Raw genomic sequence first — 20,599 nt, 5'->3', positions numbered from 1 at the left:
GACCCTAAACAAGTGACAGCGAAAATTGAAGCTTGTATCGTCAAACGACCCATGGCGTCACAGTAGGAAAGGACAATGCCAAACAAGTTTGACATGGTACGCTTCTTACCAGGAGCTGCATCGACGGGATCGTCCTCCGCCTCGCACATAGTGTGGTGTGTTGTTCGGGGCACATATTCCAATGTACCTCGTTGTATCCAGTCTAAGTACTGGAAGGAACTACAAAAAGCACACGCATACTGAGGTTCGGAAGTCTTGACGGTACCCGCACGTCGGTGTATATTCAGTGCACTGGCGCGCGCATTCAACCAACGTCGCCAGCTAACGGACGACCAAACAATCAGGCGCGCGTATCACCCGCCCATATTCAACACGGGCTAGCGAACAAAGCTCGTCGCCCCAGAATAAATACAGAAAGCAATACAAGGACTTAATTTTCACCTCGGATGAGGAAGGAAACATTTGTATGTAACGTTGTATTCAGTGTATATTTTATTGTACAAACTTTACTACATGATGTCATTTTCTCAGTATTAACCAGAACTTTGTATATTAGGATTAAGGTTTGTAAATATTAGCATAAGTATACCAAAAAACTGACACACACTCAGAAATACCAAAGAATTCACAGTGCCATGAAAATGAGACAATAAAAATGAAGTTTGTAAATAAAAGACCCCCAAACCTATCAATTGCAAGGTCGACTACTGTATCCTGTCAATCAAATAAAATTTTCTAGTGACAGTATACAGTAGGGGGGCAGTTGTAATGACACATTCCTATGCAGAGACATACGATATCTTAAAAGCTGCGCCAAAGATAAATTGAGAGGCATGTATATTATAATCTTTGTAAAGTTCACATTGGATTCTCTTTTGTTTGATACTCCAAGGAGCTAAGGGACACTTTCGATTGTTGCCTTGTGGAGGATGGACGTGATTTTTGGACTGTGCGGAAAGGCAGCCATGTGGTTGGTAATTATGGTTTGTGCGATGAGCACAGCAAGTCTTATTGTGTTGTGAATAAAAAATAGTGAAAAGTATCGAAGTGTTACGAAAATTATTTATAGCGACGTAGCATAGTATTCCTTGGTTTCCACCGTCTTCGTGAAGTGAACCGATGCCGACTCATGATGGTACACACGGTCAACAAAGAGAACATCGATGGCGACTAATGAATTAATATTGTGGCAGAAGGACTAATTCTACGTCTAAGGTGAGAACTCTGATTAAATCAACAATGACGTGGAATTTAAAATGTAAAATGTTTTTTATTTATTTCGCCACAACACCAAGCTAGAAAGTACTATATTCATTATGTAAAAATATAGTTTCAATTAATAAAAAATTATGTTTAAAGGAAGTAGATAAGTAAACAGTTATGCAGAATGAAGAAATTGTAGAAATGGTGTTTTAACGAGCATCATACTGGAAACAGCTAGAGTTTATATGCCTATCACCATCTCAACTGTGCAGTGACTCATTACCTTTACTATTTCCATTATTTGTAACAAAAGTCAGATAGAAGTACCTGAACTACACATTAGTACTCACAGAAGTATAAAGAGGGGACTGTAAGTGAGCAATTGAGAACATCTGCCACCTGCTTTACCTACTACTGAGCCCTTGTGAACCTTACATTTCACAACCTTACAAATTGTTACACTAATGCATTTGTACGAGTTTATCAATTCCAACTGTGAGTCATCAATATTATAGTAGTAGGATAATATGAGGGTAATCCCAAAAGTAAGATCTCCCATTTTTTTTTTTTTTATAAATACATAGACCTGTTTATTTCTACAATGGTTTACATCAGTTTACAGCTTGAACATTTAGCTATTTTTTGACATTATCACCATTTCTGTCAATCCATTTTTGTACACGCTGTGGCAGTTTTTGTATGCCCATGTCATACCAGCTCGCCGCCATGCTGTTCAGGAAGTTATGAACCTCTTCTTTCACCTCATCATTGGAGCTGAATTGCTTTCCGGCCAAATGTTCTTTTAACCTAGGGAACAGGTGATAACCACTGGGTGCCAAGTCACGACTATAGGGTGGGTGGGTGATTATGTTCCACTAAAACTGTTGCAGGAGAGCAATGGTTTACCGGACAATGTGTGGGAGAGCGTTGTCATGGAGAATGTGTATGCCCTTGCTAAACATTCCTCTTCTCTGGTTTTGAATTGCCTGTTTGAGTTTGTTCAGAGTCTCAGACTACCTGTCAGCGTTAATTGTGGTCCCAGCGAGTCAGCTCCGACGCCGAGGTGAAAGAAGAGGTTCATACTTTCTGAACAGCACGGTGGCGAGCTGGTATGACATGGGCATACAAAAACCGCCACAGCAGCTACAAAAATGAATTGACAGGAATGGTAATGATATCGAAAAATAGCTAAATGTTCAAGCTGTAAACTGATGTAAACCATTGTAGAAATAAACAGGTCTATGTACTTATAAAAAAATTGGAGACCTTACTTTTGGGATTACCCTTGTCTGTGTTGTCATTTTGTGAAGTACAAAATTTTAGATTTATTAACATTTAAAGCAAACTGCCAATTTTTGCACCATTTTGAAATCCCATCAAGATCCAACTGAATATTTTTGCAGGTTTTTTTTTGCAGGTAGCATTTCATTAGAGATAACTGATAACTGCATAATGTGCGGAAAGTCTGATGTTGTTGTTAATGTTATCGGCAAAATCATTAACAGTCAGGGTCTCAATACACTTCCTTGGGGCACACCTTAAGTTACTTCTACATATGCAGATGACTCTCCATCCAAGATAACAGCTGCATCCTCCCTATGAAGAAATCCTCAATCCAGTTACAAATTTCACTTGATACCCCATACTATCATACTTTCGATAATAAGTGTAGGTGTGGTACTGAGTCAAATGCTTCCTGGAAATCAAGAAATACTGCAGCTACTTGACTGCCTTCATCCATGGTTTTCAGGATGTCAAGTGAGAAAAGTTATAAAACAAGTGACAAATATCAGTTATAATTCTGAAAGGGGTTTATAGACTACAAGAGAGTTTTGACTCCACTACAAAAAATCTTTGCTGACACCATTTAAGAACCAAGTAATAGAATCTACACAAGTTAGTTTGTAGGAGAAGATACAGAAGACTGGAATTTCTATTCGACACCATCCAAAGGGTGAAACATTCAGAATTTATAAAGAAGTTTGGCATGGAGATCCCATTTCAGGTAAACCATTTCCTGAAGACTTGGAAGGGTTCTAAAAATCACTAAACTGGGGTGAAGAAGGAATACATGCAAACATATCTTATCTGAACTGCAGCTGACATTGTTTTGTTTGCTTCGGATATGGAAGAGCTTTGACAAAGGATGGAGAAACTGACCAACCAAAGCATGTATGATAGTACACCTGAAAGATTAATTATAACAAAAAAAAAAAAAAACTATGTACCACCAGTATGCCAATAGGAGAATGACAAAGATTGATCATGAAGTTTTAGTAACAGTCAAGAAATTTATATACTTTGGAAAGCTGAAACCAGCAAGTGGATAGAAATAAGGAGGAGGCTAAATATGGGCTGGAGTTCACTTGGAAAGCTGAATACAGAAGAAATGACAGTCTACAACCTGTGTATACTGACACTATTGGAAGTTATGGCTGGTAGGTAGTTTGCTTGGGGGTTAAAGGGCTAAACAGTGAGGTCATCAGCCTCTCGGTCCAGATGTAATTCATCTGGAGTTAATGACATCAACCAGTAGCTTGTTCGGATGAAGAAAGCACACAGGAGCTTTAAATATGTACAAATCAGGCCGGTACGCAGGTCACAGCAGACAAGGGGTTTCCCATAGCTCATGTGTAGTGAGAGAAACCCCACATGCATCCAACCACCACCAATCTGGTTAAGGCCAAACACCGTAACAGAGCAATGAATGATTTCTATGTGGGAGAGGGCTAAACATGTAATGGACATCAGCTGGAGCATCACTAATAAAAATGAGATGAGAGGAATGTGTAAGGCAGGGATGGGTGTACCCAGGGCCTCATACACAGTAGGAGCAATCCCATCCATAGCCATTTCACTCTTCATCCATTAAAATCTAGTGTTAAAGAGCGCCCACTATTCAACAGTGAGCTAACCCTAAAATGGAAATTAGGTTGTGGCAGAAAGAGATGCAAACTGCATCTGAAAGTGACTACAACAGAGTAAAAGAGTCTTGAAAGATGCAGCAGGAGACACAAACAACTCAACCACTCCACCCCCAACCCAAAGGTAGTTTAGAACTCACACAGGATAATAAAAATCACTGACTTGGGGAAAATAGAGAACCAGGTCAACAGCTTGTGTATCGTCTCTCAATATTAGAGGCATTGTTGTTGCTGTGGTCTTCAGTCCTGAGACTGGTTTGATGCAGCTCTCCATGATACTCTATCCTGTGCAAGCTTCTTCATCTCCCAGTACCTACTGCAACCTACATCCTTCTGTATCTGTTTAGTGTATTCATCTCTTGGTCCCCCTCTGTGATTTTTACCCTCCACGCTGCCCTCCAATACTAAATTGGTGATCCCTTGATGCCTCAGAACATGTCCAACCAACCGATCCCTTCTTCTAGTCAAGTTGTGCCACAAACTCCTCTTCTCCCCAATTCTGTTCAGTACCTCCTCATTAGTTATGTGATCTATCCATCTAACCTTCAGCATTCTTCTGTAGCACCACATTTTGTCCAAACTAGTTATCGTCCATGTTTCACTTCCATACACGGCTACACTCCATACAAATACTTTCAGAAACGACTTCCTGACACTTAAATCTATACTCGATGTTAACAATTTATCTTCTTCTGAAACGATATTAGAGGCAAACAATACAAAAGAACACACTTAGCACGGAGGGCCAGAAGGAGGGGGTATTAAACCAGAATGTCCTATGTCTGTAACACTCCACTATCGCAATGTTTGACTGGCTCATTACATAAAGTAAAAGTAAAAGTATAAGTTAGTCTGGTATGATCAATGTGGAGGTGGCATAGGATGGTGGATTCCCTCCGAGATGAATGGACAGATAAGCATCATGAGCAGTTGTTTCCTAAATAGTGAGAAGTTTATTTGAGACAACAGTACCCCACTACATGCTGTTCCACCTCTGAGTGAGCAAAGGCCTTATTTGCATCTGAAAATCTGTAACTGTGATCATCAAAGTGGATGTGTGATGAGTAATCACTTCTCTATCCAAACAGTCTGAAAGTTCATTCCCTGGGATACCCACATGACCTAGGGCCCAGAGAAAGACATCTGAGCAGGCAGTATAATTAAGGTTAGAGAGAAGTTGATGAATAGCAGATATCACAGGGCTGAGAGAATAACAGTCATCAATGGTCTGGAGGTTGCTCACAGTATCACTGCAAATTAAAACTTGGTTAACTCCGTTAACAAAATGAAAGGTTCTGTCACGGCTACCAGCTCTATCGTAAAAGAACTACATGTTCCAGGCAACAAATGTTGTCCATAACTGACAGAAGATGTAAAATGATATCCTGTCCTATCTATGGCTTTAGAATCATCAGAGTAAATGATGGCAACACCCTGGTATTCTTGGAGAACTGAAAGGAGCACATGTCGTAAGGTCATGGAGTTGACTAACTTTAGGACTATGGAATAAATCAGTCCTAATTTGTGGCCTGGGTACCAACCAAAACGGTTTATGCAGGAAAACTCAGGGAGCACATTCCAAGCAAATTAAGAGGTGGGGCTGGCAGAAGGCTACAACACACATTCCAACTGGTAATCCCACCTTAGAGCAGGTGTCAGGGGTCAATACTCCTCACTTACAAAATGAACCTGATACACTGGATGATGAGAAAATTGTCGATGGCGATCGTGTATGTGATCAACAGCTGATACCATCTGAACTGAAGATCAACAGATGGTATCGTAGGAAGTGAAGAGGGGAGATATCTGCTTCAGGGAGGAGACTGTCTATGGGACTAGTCCGGAAGGAAGCAATGGCCAGTCAGATGCTAGAATGATTTACTTAGTATAACAATTTCAAAGTTAAAAGTGCCACCCAGCCATAAAACTGGCAAACACAATCCAGTCAGGACAAGACCAGGGTGTGGTAAATACAGAGAAGAGTAGGAAAATCTGCACCTCAAGAGGTGTGGACAAGAAAACAGAAGTTTCTAAGCTTCTGCGTACATCTAGACTTTAGATGACCAATATGGGGCATTCAAGTCTTTTTTTAAGGAAAAGGCTCAAAACATGGAACTGTGTAACAACATACAAACTCCGGGTGCCCAAGTTGAGTTCTGGATCAGGAAGGACCATGGTGCGATGACAGGAATGTACGATCCATCCACACCTTTATTGTACCCACGAAGCCACCGAACAGTGCAGGAAAACACAGAAGTACATTCTAAGTATGTTAATACGGGGAGGTACTTTGAGTACCTCTACCTGATCCCCCACCCACCTTTCCTGCTCCACTTGCAAATGGTGTGTGGGAACAATAATTGTTAGTTAGCCTCTGCATTAGCTCTAGTTTCTCAAATTTTCTTGTCATGGACATTTTGTGAGATGTATATGGGAGGAAGTGATGTGTTGGCCAGCTCTTCCCGGAAAGTGCTCTCTCAAAATTTCAACAGTAGACCTCTCTGTGACACCCAACGACTCTCTTGTAGTGTCTGCCACTGGCATTTGTAATCATTGTGTGGACTAAACAACTTGTGACAAAACATGCTGCTCTTTGTTGGATATTTTCTCTCTCTTCTATCTGTTAAGGATCTCATATTGATGAACAGTACTAAAAAATCTGTTGAACAAGTGCCTTGTAAGCCACTTCCTTTCCTTAAGATTCTTCCTATGAATCTCAGTCTGGCATCTGCTTTTTGTACTGTTTGTTTTATGCGGTCATTCCACTTAAGATCACTCTCGATAATAATTCCCTGATATTTTATGGTAGATATTATTTCCATCAGTTTATCAGCAATAGTGAAATTAAACAGTAGAGGCTTTCTTTTCCTATGTGTGCACAAATGTTACATTTATTTATGTCCATGGTCAACTGCCAGAGGAGGCACCATTCATCAATCCTCTACATGTCATTCTGCAAATCGATACTGTCTTCTGGAATTGCTAGACAACCCTATCCTCTGCAAACAGTTTTAAGGAGCTTCCGATGCTTTCTACTAGATCACTTACATACATTGTAAACAGTAATGGTCCTATCATACCTTTACATCTGTAAATTTTGTTCCTTACAGGTATACGGAATGAGTTTTTCGATGAAAAAATCGATTTTTGGGTAAATGTATTTTCAAAAAATTTAGTCTCTCCCGTTTAATACCATGTATAAAATATTTAGGATGACGTGAATAGAACTATTTTAAATAATTTTGACACACGATGTTCCGCACTCCTCCACGCGAAATATACCTGATATAGACAGCCTTGCCAGAGATATAATTGAGCACAAGAGAGTTAGCTTTTCTGTTGGCTACACTGCTAGACAGTTGACAATAGATTCTGCACCATTTGTATTGTTTCCTTTGTGAGTACATCCATGTAATTGTTGTGAAAGTCGTATGTGGAGAAGTCATTGAGTTTTCTTTCCTTCAACGTGCCAAGACCTAGTCTGAAGGTATTTAGAAAACGTGTACATTCGCGCAAGAAAGTAAAGTGTACTAAAAATTCGTCTGATTCATCTTCATCAGTATCTGATGTCCCAGTAGCGACTAACCTCAACACTGATAGTGATACATTGAGTGATGCTGCTGCCACTACACCGGAAAGTGCTTCAAGAAGAAAACTAGCTGGAATTGAAGAAGAATACAAGAAACTAAATGCTGGGACTACAAAATATGAGGTAATTAACATCTCTTTATTATCAGACGTTTTGGAGAACAATGTGTGCTGCAAACAATGTGGAAAATGTGGTGTTTCATTGAAAACAAACTTACATGTAGGACTTGCTTGTGAATTAGAGTTGATGTGCAGTTATTGCAAACACAGTGTTACTTTCTTCAATTCCTCACATGTTACTGCAGATACAGGTAAACTATACGATATAAACATTAGACTGGTTTATGGTTTACAGTGTATAGGAAAGGGCAGGGTTGCAGGTGCCATGTTGTGTGGTGTGATGAACCTCCCTCCTCCACCTTCAAAATTTAACAAACACACAATTGCAATCGGCTCTGCTGTAGAAGATGTGGCACAGGAAAACATGAAAGATGCTGTTGAGGAAGCAGTTGTTGGAAATAATAATAACAGAGACTTGTCCATAGCTTTTGATGGAAGCTGGCAGAAGAAAGGCCACACATCTCTGAATGGTGTAGTAACAGCTGCAAGTGTGGACACTGGTAAGGTAGTTGATGTGGCAATACTTTCCAAGCATTTCAGATGCAAGGAGAAAATGAAAAATAAACATGAAGAGGAGTGCATGGCAAATTACTATGGGTCAAGTGGTGGTATGGAAGTTGCTGGTGTAAGAAGTATTTATCAACGCTCAGTAAAATGGTACAACGTTAGATACATAAATTATCTTGGAGATGGTGACTCAAAGGCTTTCAAAGAAATTGAGGAAGTGAGACCCTACGGTAACAATGTGAAAATTTCCAAACTGGAGTGTGTTGGCCATGTTCAGAAAAGGATGGGATCATGACTTCGACGGCTCAAGGCTAGCATGAAAGGCAAGAAATTGAGCGATGGGAAAACTTTAGATGGGAAAAATAGACTGACAGATGCTACAATAGATCATATTCAGAAGTGCTATGGTCTAGCAATAAGACAGAATACAGCAGATGCAGAATTAATGAGAAGAGCAGTCTGGGCTCTGTTTTTTCATACAGCTTCAAACAATGAGAATCCCCAACATGGGCTATGTCCAAAAGGAGACGATAGTTGGTGCAAGTACAACAGAGGCAAGGTAACTAAGAAACAATACAATCACCCTCATCACCTGCCACCTGCCATAATGGATTAAATAAAACCAATATTCCGAGACCTCGCAGATATTAGTCTACTAAAGAAATGTCTTCATGGCCGGACTCAAAATCCAAATGAGTGTGTGAACCATGTGATATGGAATAGACTACCTAAAACTGTGTTTGTGGGTATAAACACACTTCACTTTGGTGTTTATGATGCTGTTTCATCATTCAATCAGGGCAATATAACAAAGTGCAAAGTTATGCAGAAGTTGGGGCTCTGTGTAGGACTACGAACTGCCGCAGCTATGCTTTGTTTGGACAAGGAACGGCTCAGGTCTTCAGATAATGCCATAAAAGTATATTCAAAGATGGCTAGACAGCATAGCAGAACCATCAAGAGGAAGCTGTTGTACAATTCTGATGATACAAGCTATGGAGCAGGCTTGTACTGAAGTAAAAACTTTGAAGCTAATTTCCCTTAACTTTAGTTTTTTTGTGTATAAGGTACATTTTCTCACGGCCTATTTATAGTAGAAAGATGAAATTTTCTGTAGTTGTTCCTCAAGACCTTCTAATATATCTGAGTTAAAAGATATGTGGAATTATTTTGTATTAATGGATGTAAATTTTAAAATACTTGTTAAAATGTATAACTTTTTTTAACATTTACAAAAATAAAATATCTGAAAAACTACACATTATTTTTTCAAAATTAATAATTCAGCATAAAAGCAGAACATATCTCTGCGTTCTGTGAAAAAATCAAGAGTATCGTCCACATAACAAATGAGAAAATGTTCCTAACTTTTAGCTCAATTTAACATTATAAGCATAGGGCGTTCCGTATACCCTTAAAAGCTGTGTGCTGAGTTGTGTAGCAAGGAAGTCTCGAATCCAGTCGCAAATCTGGTTTGATACTCGATAAGCTCACATTTTTTCACTAAACTGCAATACAAGACATGTCAAGGAACAAGGCATCAACCTGAGCACCACTGCCAACTGCACTACGGATTTTACGGAGGGACAGACCAAGCTGAGTTTTACAAGATCTCTGTTTGCGGAATCCACATTGATTTTTATATAGGAGATTTTCATTCTCCAAACACATCATAACATGTGAGCACAAATCATGTTAGATAATTATAGGCATCTGTTCTACAACCATTCTCGAAAACAGGATTTACCTGTGCTTTTTTCTAGTTGCTAGGTATGCCTCACTGCTTCAGTGATTTATGACAAACTGCTGCTAGAAGGGGAGCAACTTCTTTCGTATAACCGTTGTAGAATCTTACAGGTATCTCATCTGGTCCAGTCAGCTTTCCACTACCAAGCGATTATGGTTGCTTTTCTATTCCTTGATCAGTTGTCTCAATATCTGCCACGGGAAAGGATCTAAGCATTGGTACATCAGACAGCATCCTTGAACTAGAATTTTGCTATGGCTTACACAGTGGGAGCTATACCAAACATGAAAATCATTGACATACAGTGTGAGGGTTACCAGTGGCCTGACAGATGTCACTAGCCCATTGAGGGTTATGAGGAAGAGTGTGACACACCGCATGGAGCACTGGGAGATGGAGTTCCATTGGATCTGCGGACAGCTGAGTAAAGTACCAACTCTAACCCACAACAATTGGTGGGGTACAAAGTGACAAATAAAAATCTCTGAGGGAGCCTCAAACGCCCAATCATGGCGGGTAAGTAAAATGTTATGCCAAGCAGTGATATATGACTTAAACAGGTCAAAAAAACTGATGAGGTGTTGGTGTTTCAAAAAAAGGCTCTTGGATTGCCATTTTCAATCCAACCAGATGGTCAACTGTGGATCATCCCTCCCAGATACCACACTGATAGGGTGGCAAAAGACCCCGAGATTCAAGAACCTAGCACAATCTGCAAGCAACCATCATTTCATGTAGTTTGCAGAGCACGTCAGTGAGGCTAATTTGTTGTTAGCTGCCAACACAAGTTGGGGTTTTTTTATAGCTTAAGTTTTGGGACAATGATACTATGTAGCCCCTGCAAAGGGAAGACACCTTTGAGCCAAATGTGACAAAACTCTGGACAGATTTATGCAGCCTCTTAGTAATATCCAGATGGTGGAGTATCTGATTATGAACTGAATCAGGGCCTGGGACTGTTTTATGGGGCAAGGAAACAGCCTGATGCAGCTCCCAGTGAGTTAGAAAGGTTCATTATATAATTCAACTTGGTTATGGGAATGGGGAGGAGGGGGGAGTCAATGTCTTCAAATCATCATTTCTAAATTAGAAAGATACATGACCATGAAGAGGACCCTAATGCCGTTGCAAAATTGGTCATACGGTGTTCAGCAAAGACCAATAAATCAGTACAAAGACCACTCTGAAGGACAAGATGCAAACAGCTGTTGATCTTTGGTGGCACAGAAGACCAAGGAGCTTGGCTCATATGTAGTAGGAAGAGGCACACATTCCCAAGGAGAAGCCACAGCACTTCCAGCATGCTTTTTACTGTGCTTAATTAGACAGAAAGCCTTAGTGCACAGTCACATGTCACGTAACGCATTAAGGGCCATACAGCGATCCTGAACAGCTGTTGCAAAATCTTTAGTCCACCTTGATACTGACCAGCTGGGGAAGGTGCCTGTAGGAAGAGGAACAGCAATTTCGGGTGATTGCATTGGAGACACATCCGACAACCTCAATGAGACAATCTTGGCAGAGAGGTGGTGAAAATGGTATCAGATGTATATAACTGCCAGTTGGCCCTTTGAAGAGCCCATAGTGGTAATTCATTAGTCGGATGGTGACAAGGAAGTGACAAGATCATCAGGCAGTGGTCACTGTCACAAAGATCATCAAGGAGTGACCAATGTAGCGAAGCCACATGACTGGTGGAAGAGTTCATATGGTCCATAGCCGAAAAGATGCCATGGGTGGCACTGAAGAGGGAAGGAGTACAGTCGCTGAGAAGACACAGGTTGGCTTTTAAAAGAAGTTGGTTGATCAGAAGGCGTCTATCAGACGAAGTGCTACTTCCCCACAGGGGGTGATGTACATCGAAATACCCAAGTGCTACAAATGTTACAAATGTTGATTGCTGGAATAGTTTGCACTTGCACTAGTTTCCAACATGATATGAAGTGGAATCTGCTCATGGTATCTGTGCAAACAAACATACAGACCCCTCCAGTTGCCCACTCAAGCCAGTATGACTCACAGATTTTACTGTAACTACAAAGCCTTGGGGAATAGTCTCTAGTGAAGTGAGTTTCTTGGAGGGCAATACAGACAGCAGCATTACAGGAAATCAGCTGTCACAGTTCCAGCAGGTGACAGCAGTATACACTATAGTTTCAATGGATCATCACATCGATGGTGTCCCAGTTAGGTGTGAAGGGGCCACAAGGACAGGTCACCCTATGCAAGTGATATAATGGTCTATGGAAAGATGCATGCTGAACGTAACAAGAAGTGACAGGAAAATAAACACATGGATAAGAGAAAACACATTTTAAGGACATGATACTGATTTATGAAACTGAAATGAAGATGGTTCAGGGAACATAGCAAGATGGAATGACGTGAGATAGATTAAAGAGATTCTGTGATGAATTCCTCATTATAGGAAAAGACCTGGAAACTACCTAATGGAAGAAAGATTGATGACATAAAGAAGCAAAAAAGACAATCTGGCATGCTGAAGACTGTAACATACGGAGAACCCGTTCAGTGATTTCTATGAAGTGTACACAAAAGATAGCATGTCCATACAAGAGTCCACAAACACCACAGAAATCTACTCAAAATTATCTATTCTTTCATCAAAATGTGCAGTCTATTAAAAATAAAGTACATCAGCTTGAAGCTGAATTACAGTCTTTGAACGGCAAGGTGGTATGCGGTACTGGGAACTGGTTTGGGGACAAAAGTCCCCACTCCCAAAACTAGCATAATAATATCTGGAGACATGAATGTAACACAGGTGTTGAAGGTGAAATTACTAATAATTTGCTAAACATTTTGAATACACATTTGGCACAAATGGTAAAACCTGCTACTAGGCTATCAGAAAGTTCAGCATCAGTCTCAGACCACTTACTTATAGATAACGAAAGGCAGAACTGGTTCTGATAATTACTATCAGATAATAAAGCTAAAGACAAGCTTGGTAAAACCGACAAAAATGCAGACCTACAAAGGGAACTTCTCAGAACTTAAATTACATATTTTTTCTACAGCATTGGCAATCACACCTGTCATGAGGCGTATATGGAAAACATTGTAGATTCTAAGATCTCTGAATTCTGTTCATCATTTAAATTCATTTCTGAGGAGACATTTACAAAAATAGGTGGATAACTGCAGGTATTAGAAAGACCTCATCCGCACTTAAATTTCTCAGTTCTTTACAAAATCATAACACTAATAACAATTCCCAGATTGCTGTCACATATATGAAAAGAATACATATAACCACAATGCTTACCGCAAAGTCAACAACAAAATTATATATAATGCAAAAAATAAAAGCAAAGTACTAAAGGCTGTCACAAAACATGGAACTGGGAAAGGTACACAATTACAAGACACACAAACCAAAAATGTAAGCAGAATAATACAAAATTCTCAGGAATTAGCAAATTTTGTTAATGATTAGCTCTATGGTATTACAGAGAAGTTGCAACAAAATTCTTAATAAATCACTTGCAGCACCCACAATGAGTTACACAGCAAATACAGTGATGTTTCTCACAAATCAAAAGAGAACACAGAAATTAAAAATTGGACAAGGTTCCAGTCCATGTCCTGAAGGCATGCACAGACATCATACAAGCCACATTAACAAACATAATAAATTAGTCCTTTAGTTCAGGTATTTTTCCCCAGGATACCTGAAGCACATACGAGTTGTGCCCTTAGTAAAGAAAGGTAATACAGAGAGTTTAGAAAACTACAGGCCATATTTGCTACTGTCTGCATTCTCAAAGATAATCGAATCAATTACAAACAACAGACTAATGAGTTGCACGAATGAATACAATCTTTTTAGTGAAGAACAGTTTGGTTTCAAAAGTGGGAGAAGTACAATATCAGCCATCACAAACTTCCCAAAAGTGGCACTTGAAGCTCTTAACAAAGATGACTGTGTTACATGCATATTCTTAGACTTGTCCAAAGCTTTTGACACTGTTGACCATAAAATATTACTTAACAAGCGAGAAGTGCTAGGTGTACGAGGAAAGGCAAACAAGTGGTTAAAATCTCATCCAGAAAACAGGGTGAAAAGGTAGAAATAGTTGTCTGCTTATGATAAATTTTTAGGACAACAAATTCAGACAAAAATGTAAACATAGGTACCTCTCAGGATACTGTATTGAGTCCAATTTTGATCTTGACAATATATTAGTGACTCTCCAAACAGTAAAAGGTAATTGAGAAAACACCAGTGCTATTATAAGAGAAAGCAAGAGTGTTTACAACTGGGCAGTACGTAATACCACAAACATAAGGAAAAGAAAAAGTATGCACTTCAGCATAAAGAGAGAAAACAACTGTCAAATTAAATGTAGATAGATCTCCAGACTGTGCAGCATACACCTAGTTCTTAGGGATGAATATTAATTGTCACCTAATGTGAAATTAACACAGATACTGCAAAAAAATTTAAAAAAATAATAAAAATAGCACTAAGTGATGAAGAAAATTGTGAAATACTAGCCAATTTTTTTGAAAAACTACTAAACTGTCTATAACCAACAGAATCCCTCCCAACATCCAACACCAAAGCCCTGCAACAAAAAGATTCTACACTGCCAATGAAAGAAGAATTATCAAACACATAAAGAAACTCAAAAATAACAAAGCCTCTGGGGAGGATGAAATTGTAGCCAAATTTCTCAAAAGTCTAGGGCCTAATTCAAGAAAGTAGTAAGAATTATTCGAACTATACGGGTCACCAAAGAAATTCCCAGAAGATTGGACGTGTACCTTAATACACCTATTACATAAAAAAGGGACAAACATGACGTGAATAATTACAGAGGAATTTATCTATTCCCTGTCACATGTAAGATATTATCAGCTTGTATTCTTGAAGGAGCACAACAACTGCTAGAACCCAAAATCTCAGATTTCCAAGCTGGTTTCAGGCCAAACAGACCATGCTCAGAGCAAATTTTAAACCTAAAATTAATCACAAGAATAAGGAAGATGCGAGGCAAGCCTACAGTATATGTCTTTGTCAACTTCAAAAAGGCATATGACTCAATCCACAGACACACACTATTTAGGATTCTTAAAGAAAAAGGATTGGATCAGAAAATACAGAAAATCATTCAGCAGACATTAACAAATACAACATCCAAAGTGAAATTTATGGGAAAACTTTCAAAACCATCCGAAATAAAAATTGTGGTTGGACAAGGTGATGGGATATCGCCTTTGTTGTTCAATGTAGTTCTAGACAGAATCATGAAAGAATGGGAAAAGAAACTTGAAGAAAATTGCTGGAAACCAATTCCATTAGGAAACAAAAAATAAATAAATAAACAAATAACCTACGAATCCCCTACTTAGCCTTTGCGGACGATCTCACAATAATGGCAGAATCTTGTGAGATGGCTATAAAACAGATAGAAACTCTAAAAGAATGTGCATAGAAAGTTGGCCTGCAGATATCATTTGAAAAGATAGTGTTTATAACAACAAATTTAGAAATTTTCAAATTACAAACCAAATATGGAGAAATAAATAAATATCACACTTTAAATATCTAGAATAAATTATCTCTGAAAAATATGCACAACAAGAAAGAATACAGAAAGCTCATAAAAGTTTAGGATTAGTGCAAAACCTCTACAATAAAAAATGCTTATCTTTAAACGCTTAAATTAGACATTACAAAACAGTAATTAAACCATCAATGTTATATGCCAGTGAAACCTTGGCACTAAACAGGAAAACTGATAAAGAAAATCTAAAGAAAGAAGGAAGAAAAACAATTAGGAAAATTTTGGGACCAAGATGGACCTAGAATGAATATAGACTGCAGAAAATGTCCAAAATTAAAGAATATTCTAACATGGAGGTAGACATGAGGAAAAGACGTCTTAAATTCTATGGCCACATAATGAGGCTTCCCGAACACAGACTAACAGAAAGAATAGTAAAATACATAGATTGCCTCACTAATGGACGAGAATGGATCCAAAATTTTAAAAAATTGTTGCAATTAGCCTAAATTATCAAAGAAGAAATTGACGTAAGGAACAATTTTCGAGTAAAAGTAGAAAAATGGGAGGTTAAACCAGAGACAAAAGCACGAAGAACTGGAACAAAATGGAGTGAAGAAAGAAGAGCTAAATTCTTGCAAACAATGAAAAACTGGTGCACAAATAAAAAGAACCAGAAGAACAAGGACAAAAAATGGACCATTTTTACTTAGTGCCTTCACTCTGGGAGCTTTGCGACTAATAATAATAATAATATGTAATCAGCACATTATGCTCCAAGGGTTCTAGTACAAGTCTATAAAAGCCATTTCCTTGTAGTGACATACTACTGCTACACACACTCAATTCTTAACTATGGGTTCCTTTTCTGAGGATTGTAGGCAAAAACCATGGACTTAGTCTTAAATTTCAAGTAAGGGCCATAAGAAAAATAAGTAGCCTAGCTGTAGTAGTTGTGCTCATTGTACACACACACACACACACACACACACACACACACACACACACACACACGCACGCACGCACACACGCACGCACGAAGACACTGCCACATGTACCCATCCCAGACCCAAAATGAAGGAACTCTGGTCAACCTCATGTTCTCGCGACAAATACTACACTACACAATCTCAGCAACCAGTCCAAATAACTGGAGGAATCTAATAACGGACACATCCTCCCCCATCTCCGACCACAACATAACACTGTTATATTCATCATCATATCCATACCTAACACCAGAAGCCACACATAAAGTAAATGTCTTACGGCACCACAAACAGCAAACCAATAACACCTAATAAAAATGCCAAACACATTAACAAAAAAAATTGATTAATAACTCACTGGAAAAACTTCCAAACCTTATGTCACGAGCTACAAACACTGCCAACGACTCCACACACACCACACCAAGGCTCAGATGAACCCAACACAAAAAAGAAACACATAGGCCTATACGCACACCCACACTGGAGGGCACCATCAAACACAACAAGACAACACCTACAAACACAACCAACTCAAACTCCCCGCTGTAATGATGTCACACAACACAATATCCTTAGGGTCACAGCAGACGGGTGGAATCAGACGCTTCCATTGACCTCCAATGTGTTGTGCAAATCAAGGAAAATGTTACTATGTCTTTCACTAATAGTTCTATACATAATCATGGATCAGTCCTTTGGACATACGTTTACCAAGGAAAAACAAGACTCAAACAGCATTTTCTATCAGGGAATAAAGTTGCACAATAAACTGCCCAAGGAGATGGATAAAATTACTAAAATACACCTGTCTGAAAAGGCAGACGAAACCTCCTCCATAAGAAATGCGTACAACACAAAGATTACTTAGATGACTCAGAGTAGTGATTAATAATGAAAAGGGATAGCTGCATCACATCTTCACATTAGAATTCATGATTGCAAGTACTGCTTCTATGAGAAAACCATGTGCCACAATCTATAGCACACGATACTAATGTCTTGTCATTCTCCTCAGCTCTGTCATCTCATTCATCGTGGGGTATACCGACTCAGTTTTTCAGCTGGACCTTGAGGAAAACATGAAGACCGCCATTGGGGGTAGCTGCTTGTTTCTCAGCATGGCATCCATTTCCCAAAGAGACTTGAGGGACTTAGCAGCATTTTCGAGGTCCAGGAGTCACTAGCAGGTGTCAGAGTGTCCAGTGACCAAGTGCAAAACTTTGTTTTACATGATAAATTACCTAGAGACAACTGTGCATAAATCGAAGATCATCACAGAATAGCGACCAACCTAATGAGGCTGTACACGTAAGACAGTGACTCATATTCTGGAGGACAGAGTTTTCGTATATCATTTCAGCCAAATGCCGGGTGCATGTGCCATCTTGCTTGAACAACAATTAACCAACTCAAAGTGTTTATTATTATTATTATTATTATTATTATTATTCTTACAGAAATAACTTTCCTACAACTAAGTTTACAAAGGTAATTTGTGCACAAAGTGTTGTTTGAACATCATACTTACTGCTCCCTGATACATCTCTACTTCTTTCTCTCCAAAATATGGCATCTGTTTGAATGGATTAACTGACACAAGAACTGGGCCAATGCATGTCTTAAGAAAATTAAGGAGCATACAGGTATACAAAAAAAATAAACACTGAAAAGCAATATCCCACAACAGACAATATCAAATTTCAAAAACTGAAAGGATGACTTGTCTACCACAATGCAACAAAAAAGGTGATAAGAAAGAAGCAGAGAGTCATTTAATCTCTTTCTCACTTTGTGAGACGGGCACAATAAATATGAACTTCAGTAACTTGTACCAAAAAGGATACAAAGATGTAATCATCCATATAACGTTTCTTCAGGTTTTCAACAATAGAATCTTCTGTAATTTTCGGCAGTAACACCATATCATCCACTCCTGAAAGTTTAACATTGTGGGACTGCCAGTGATAAACCTGTGGGCAAATGGTTGTGTTTTCCATTAACCTGATGTACACTAGTACAAGCTCTATGCTTTCTATACATTTCCTTAGGCTAATCATCTGACTGTAAATGTCACATAATGGTATCAAATTTTCACTTACAAAGCTACGTAAATAGAAATATAAGCAACTATTCTGATAAACTTCTGTCCTGGTCACAAAAGGGGATTTTACCGTAAACGTTAAAGAACTGTTTTTTTTACTCGTAGTCACTTCTTGATAATCGTTATCTGGGCCAATATGTGAAGCTGTAGTGTAAACACCGGCTTTTTATTTCAATAACATTTTTAGGAAACAATGCTACTTGTTTGTTATGAACCTACACCAACTATACTAACGTCAAAAGAGTTAATCTGATAGTGACACTCACCATTCTGCCTAGTTAGGAGGTGTCTGTTCCAGGAATTTATTTATTTGTTACTTTTAATTTTACTTTACAGGTACAGGAAAATGAATGCATTCCACATTGCTTGTGTTATCAGTTCATATCTGTCAAGTGTCAACAACAAACACCACCCATCCTGTATCTTCTTTGGCAATCGCGAAGTTCTTCTGTGAATTTAAAGGAGATATCTTCACTGTTCGAAGTGCATGTTGTGCCGATGAGGATCCCTACAACGTAATACGCTAAATAAAGGAAGTGGATCTGAGTCATGCATCTGAATCACTTCTCACATGAGCAGCAAAAAGGGTTATTGAGAGAAGCTGAGATCGAAAAACCCGACAGTATTGGTATGCAACAGACGTTTCTTCTTACATCTGTATGTTGAGCGCAGTATTTGTAATGTCCTGGCGAACAGTACATACCGCACACTGCACCGTGTCAAAACAAATAAATTATTAACTAAGTTTATGAAATAAATGTATATGTCTTCTTTTCTCGTCCCTGCCTCTCGATTAGTCGTAACCAATACGATAAAGATTTCCGGACTGGAAAACACGATGGACATATCGCTGCAAACATGTGTTTCACATTAAACAGTTGTTGACATCAGTGACTTTTACTTCTCGGACATCATCTCTCTAATTTATACTGTTTGATAAACCTAGACCAATAAATTTACAATCACATAAGAAGTATCGTAATCAACAACATCGCGTCAAATATGACTGCGCCCAAAAAAGCTGGCAATTCTTTTTTTTATAACGCCAGTACACCTTTCCCACACCGAAAAGTATTATTGCAACTCGAAAGAAGTTCAGTTGATATGGGAATACAAGCTTTCTCGTTGAATATCATTGATGAAATCTTCCCGTGTTATCAGCCGAGTCGGGGCGTCGTGTTGTTGCAACATTTCGACTAGTTTGTGGCCGCCATACTAAAATTAGAGTAAGGTAGAACTGCACTTCACAGCCGGGATAAAGCGAGCAGTGGTAGGTATCCATCGGCGTGCGCACTTCTAGGCTAGATTTTGGCAAAAGTGTGACGCGCATGGGGCGAGGAGACAAGGAGTGCGAGCTGAGCCTGAGTGCGAGACTCCGGTAAGTCTGATTCTGCTAGCCGCGGACGACGTGTGTCGAGTTTTACGCGAACTCCGCACCAACGGGCACAGGAAGATAATTTGGCGTCGTTCGTTTCGTTTTCTCGTGTCCGTGAAAGACACGGTGCCCCGTGGGTCGAACAGGAAGCCATGAGTCCATTGTTTTCCCGCGATCGAGCGACTGCTAGTAGCATTTGAAAGTGTACATCCTCCTGGACCAGTATTCGAGCCCTGCGACGTGCAGTAAGAATGAACTATTTGTGCTAATGCTTTTACCGTCGCCACACATCGCGTGCGCATTGACTGTTACAAATGGAACCCACTGGTGACCCTCAAGTGATCTGAGCATGCAAGCTTCTAATGTGGAGCCAGACCAGATGTGGTCTATAGGCTAACATGTGATGTGACCAACTCTCAGTGGTATGAAGGATGCAGAACCGAGAGTTGACAAACACTTATGTCCTTAAGTACAAACAGTGCTTAGTTGGTGGACACGTCATCGAGTC

The 20,599-nt window shown here is 39.2% G+C and overlaps 1 protein-coding gene across 4 annotated transcripts in view; it reads right to left on the bottom strand.

Annotated features, from left to right (window-relative positions):
* The window catches only part of LOC126485168 (unconventional myosin-Ie-like), a 416,688-nt gene extending 397,474 nt beyond the window's left edge, over nt 1-19,214 (bottom strand). For all 4 annotated transcript variants that reach the window (XM_050108845.1, XM_050108848.1, XM_050108844.1 and 1 more), the window contains exons 1-3: nt 18,983-19,214; nt 18,460-18,585; nt 18,144-18,233 (exon numbers count right to left, since the gene is read on the bottom strand). In XM_050108845.1, the coding sequence (XP_049964802.1) occupies nt 18,144-18,233; nt 18,460-18,585; nt 18,983-18,985 (219 nt within the window). In that variant the 5' untranslated portion in view covers nt 18,986-19,214. The remainder of the gene's footprint in view (nt 1-18,143; nt 18,234-18,459; nt 18,586-18,982) is intronic.
* Between the last annotated feature and the right edge of the window lie 1,385 nt (nt 19,215-20,599).

Source organism: Schistocerca serialis, chromosome 6, assembly GCF_023864345.2.
Source record: "Schistocerca serialis cubense isolate TAMUIC-IGC-003099 chromosome 6, iqSchSeri2.2, whole genome shotgun sequence".
Lineage (NCBI taxonomy): Eukaryota > Metazoa > Arthropoda > Insecta > Orthoptera > Acrididae > Schistocerca > Schistocerca serialis.
Note: the sequence above shows the minus strand (reverse complement) of the source record. Positions and strands in the feature narration are given on the sequence as shown.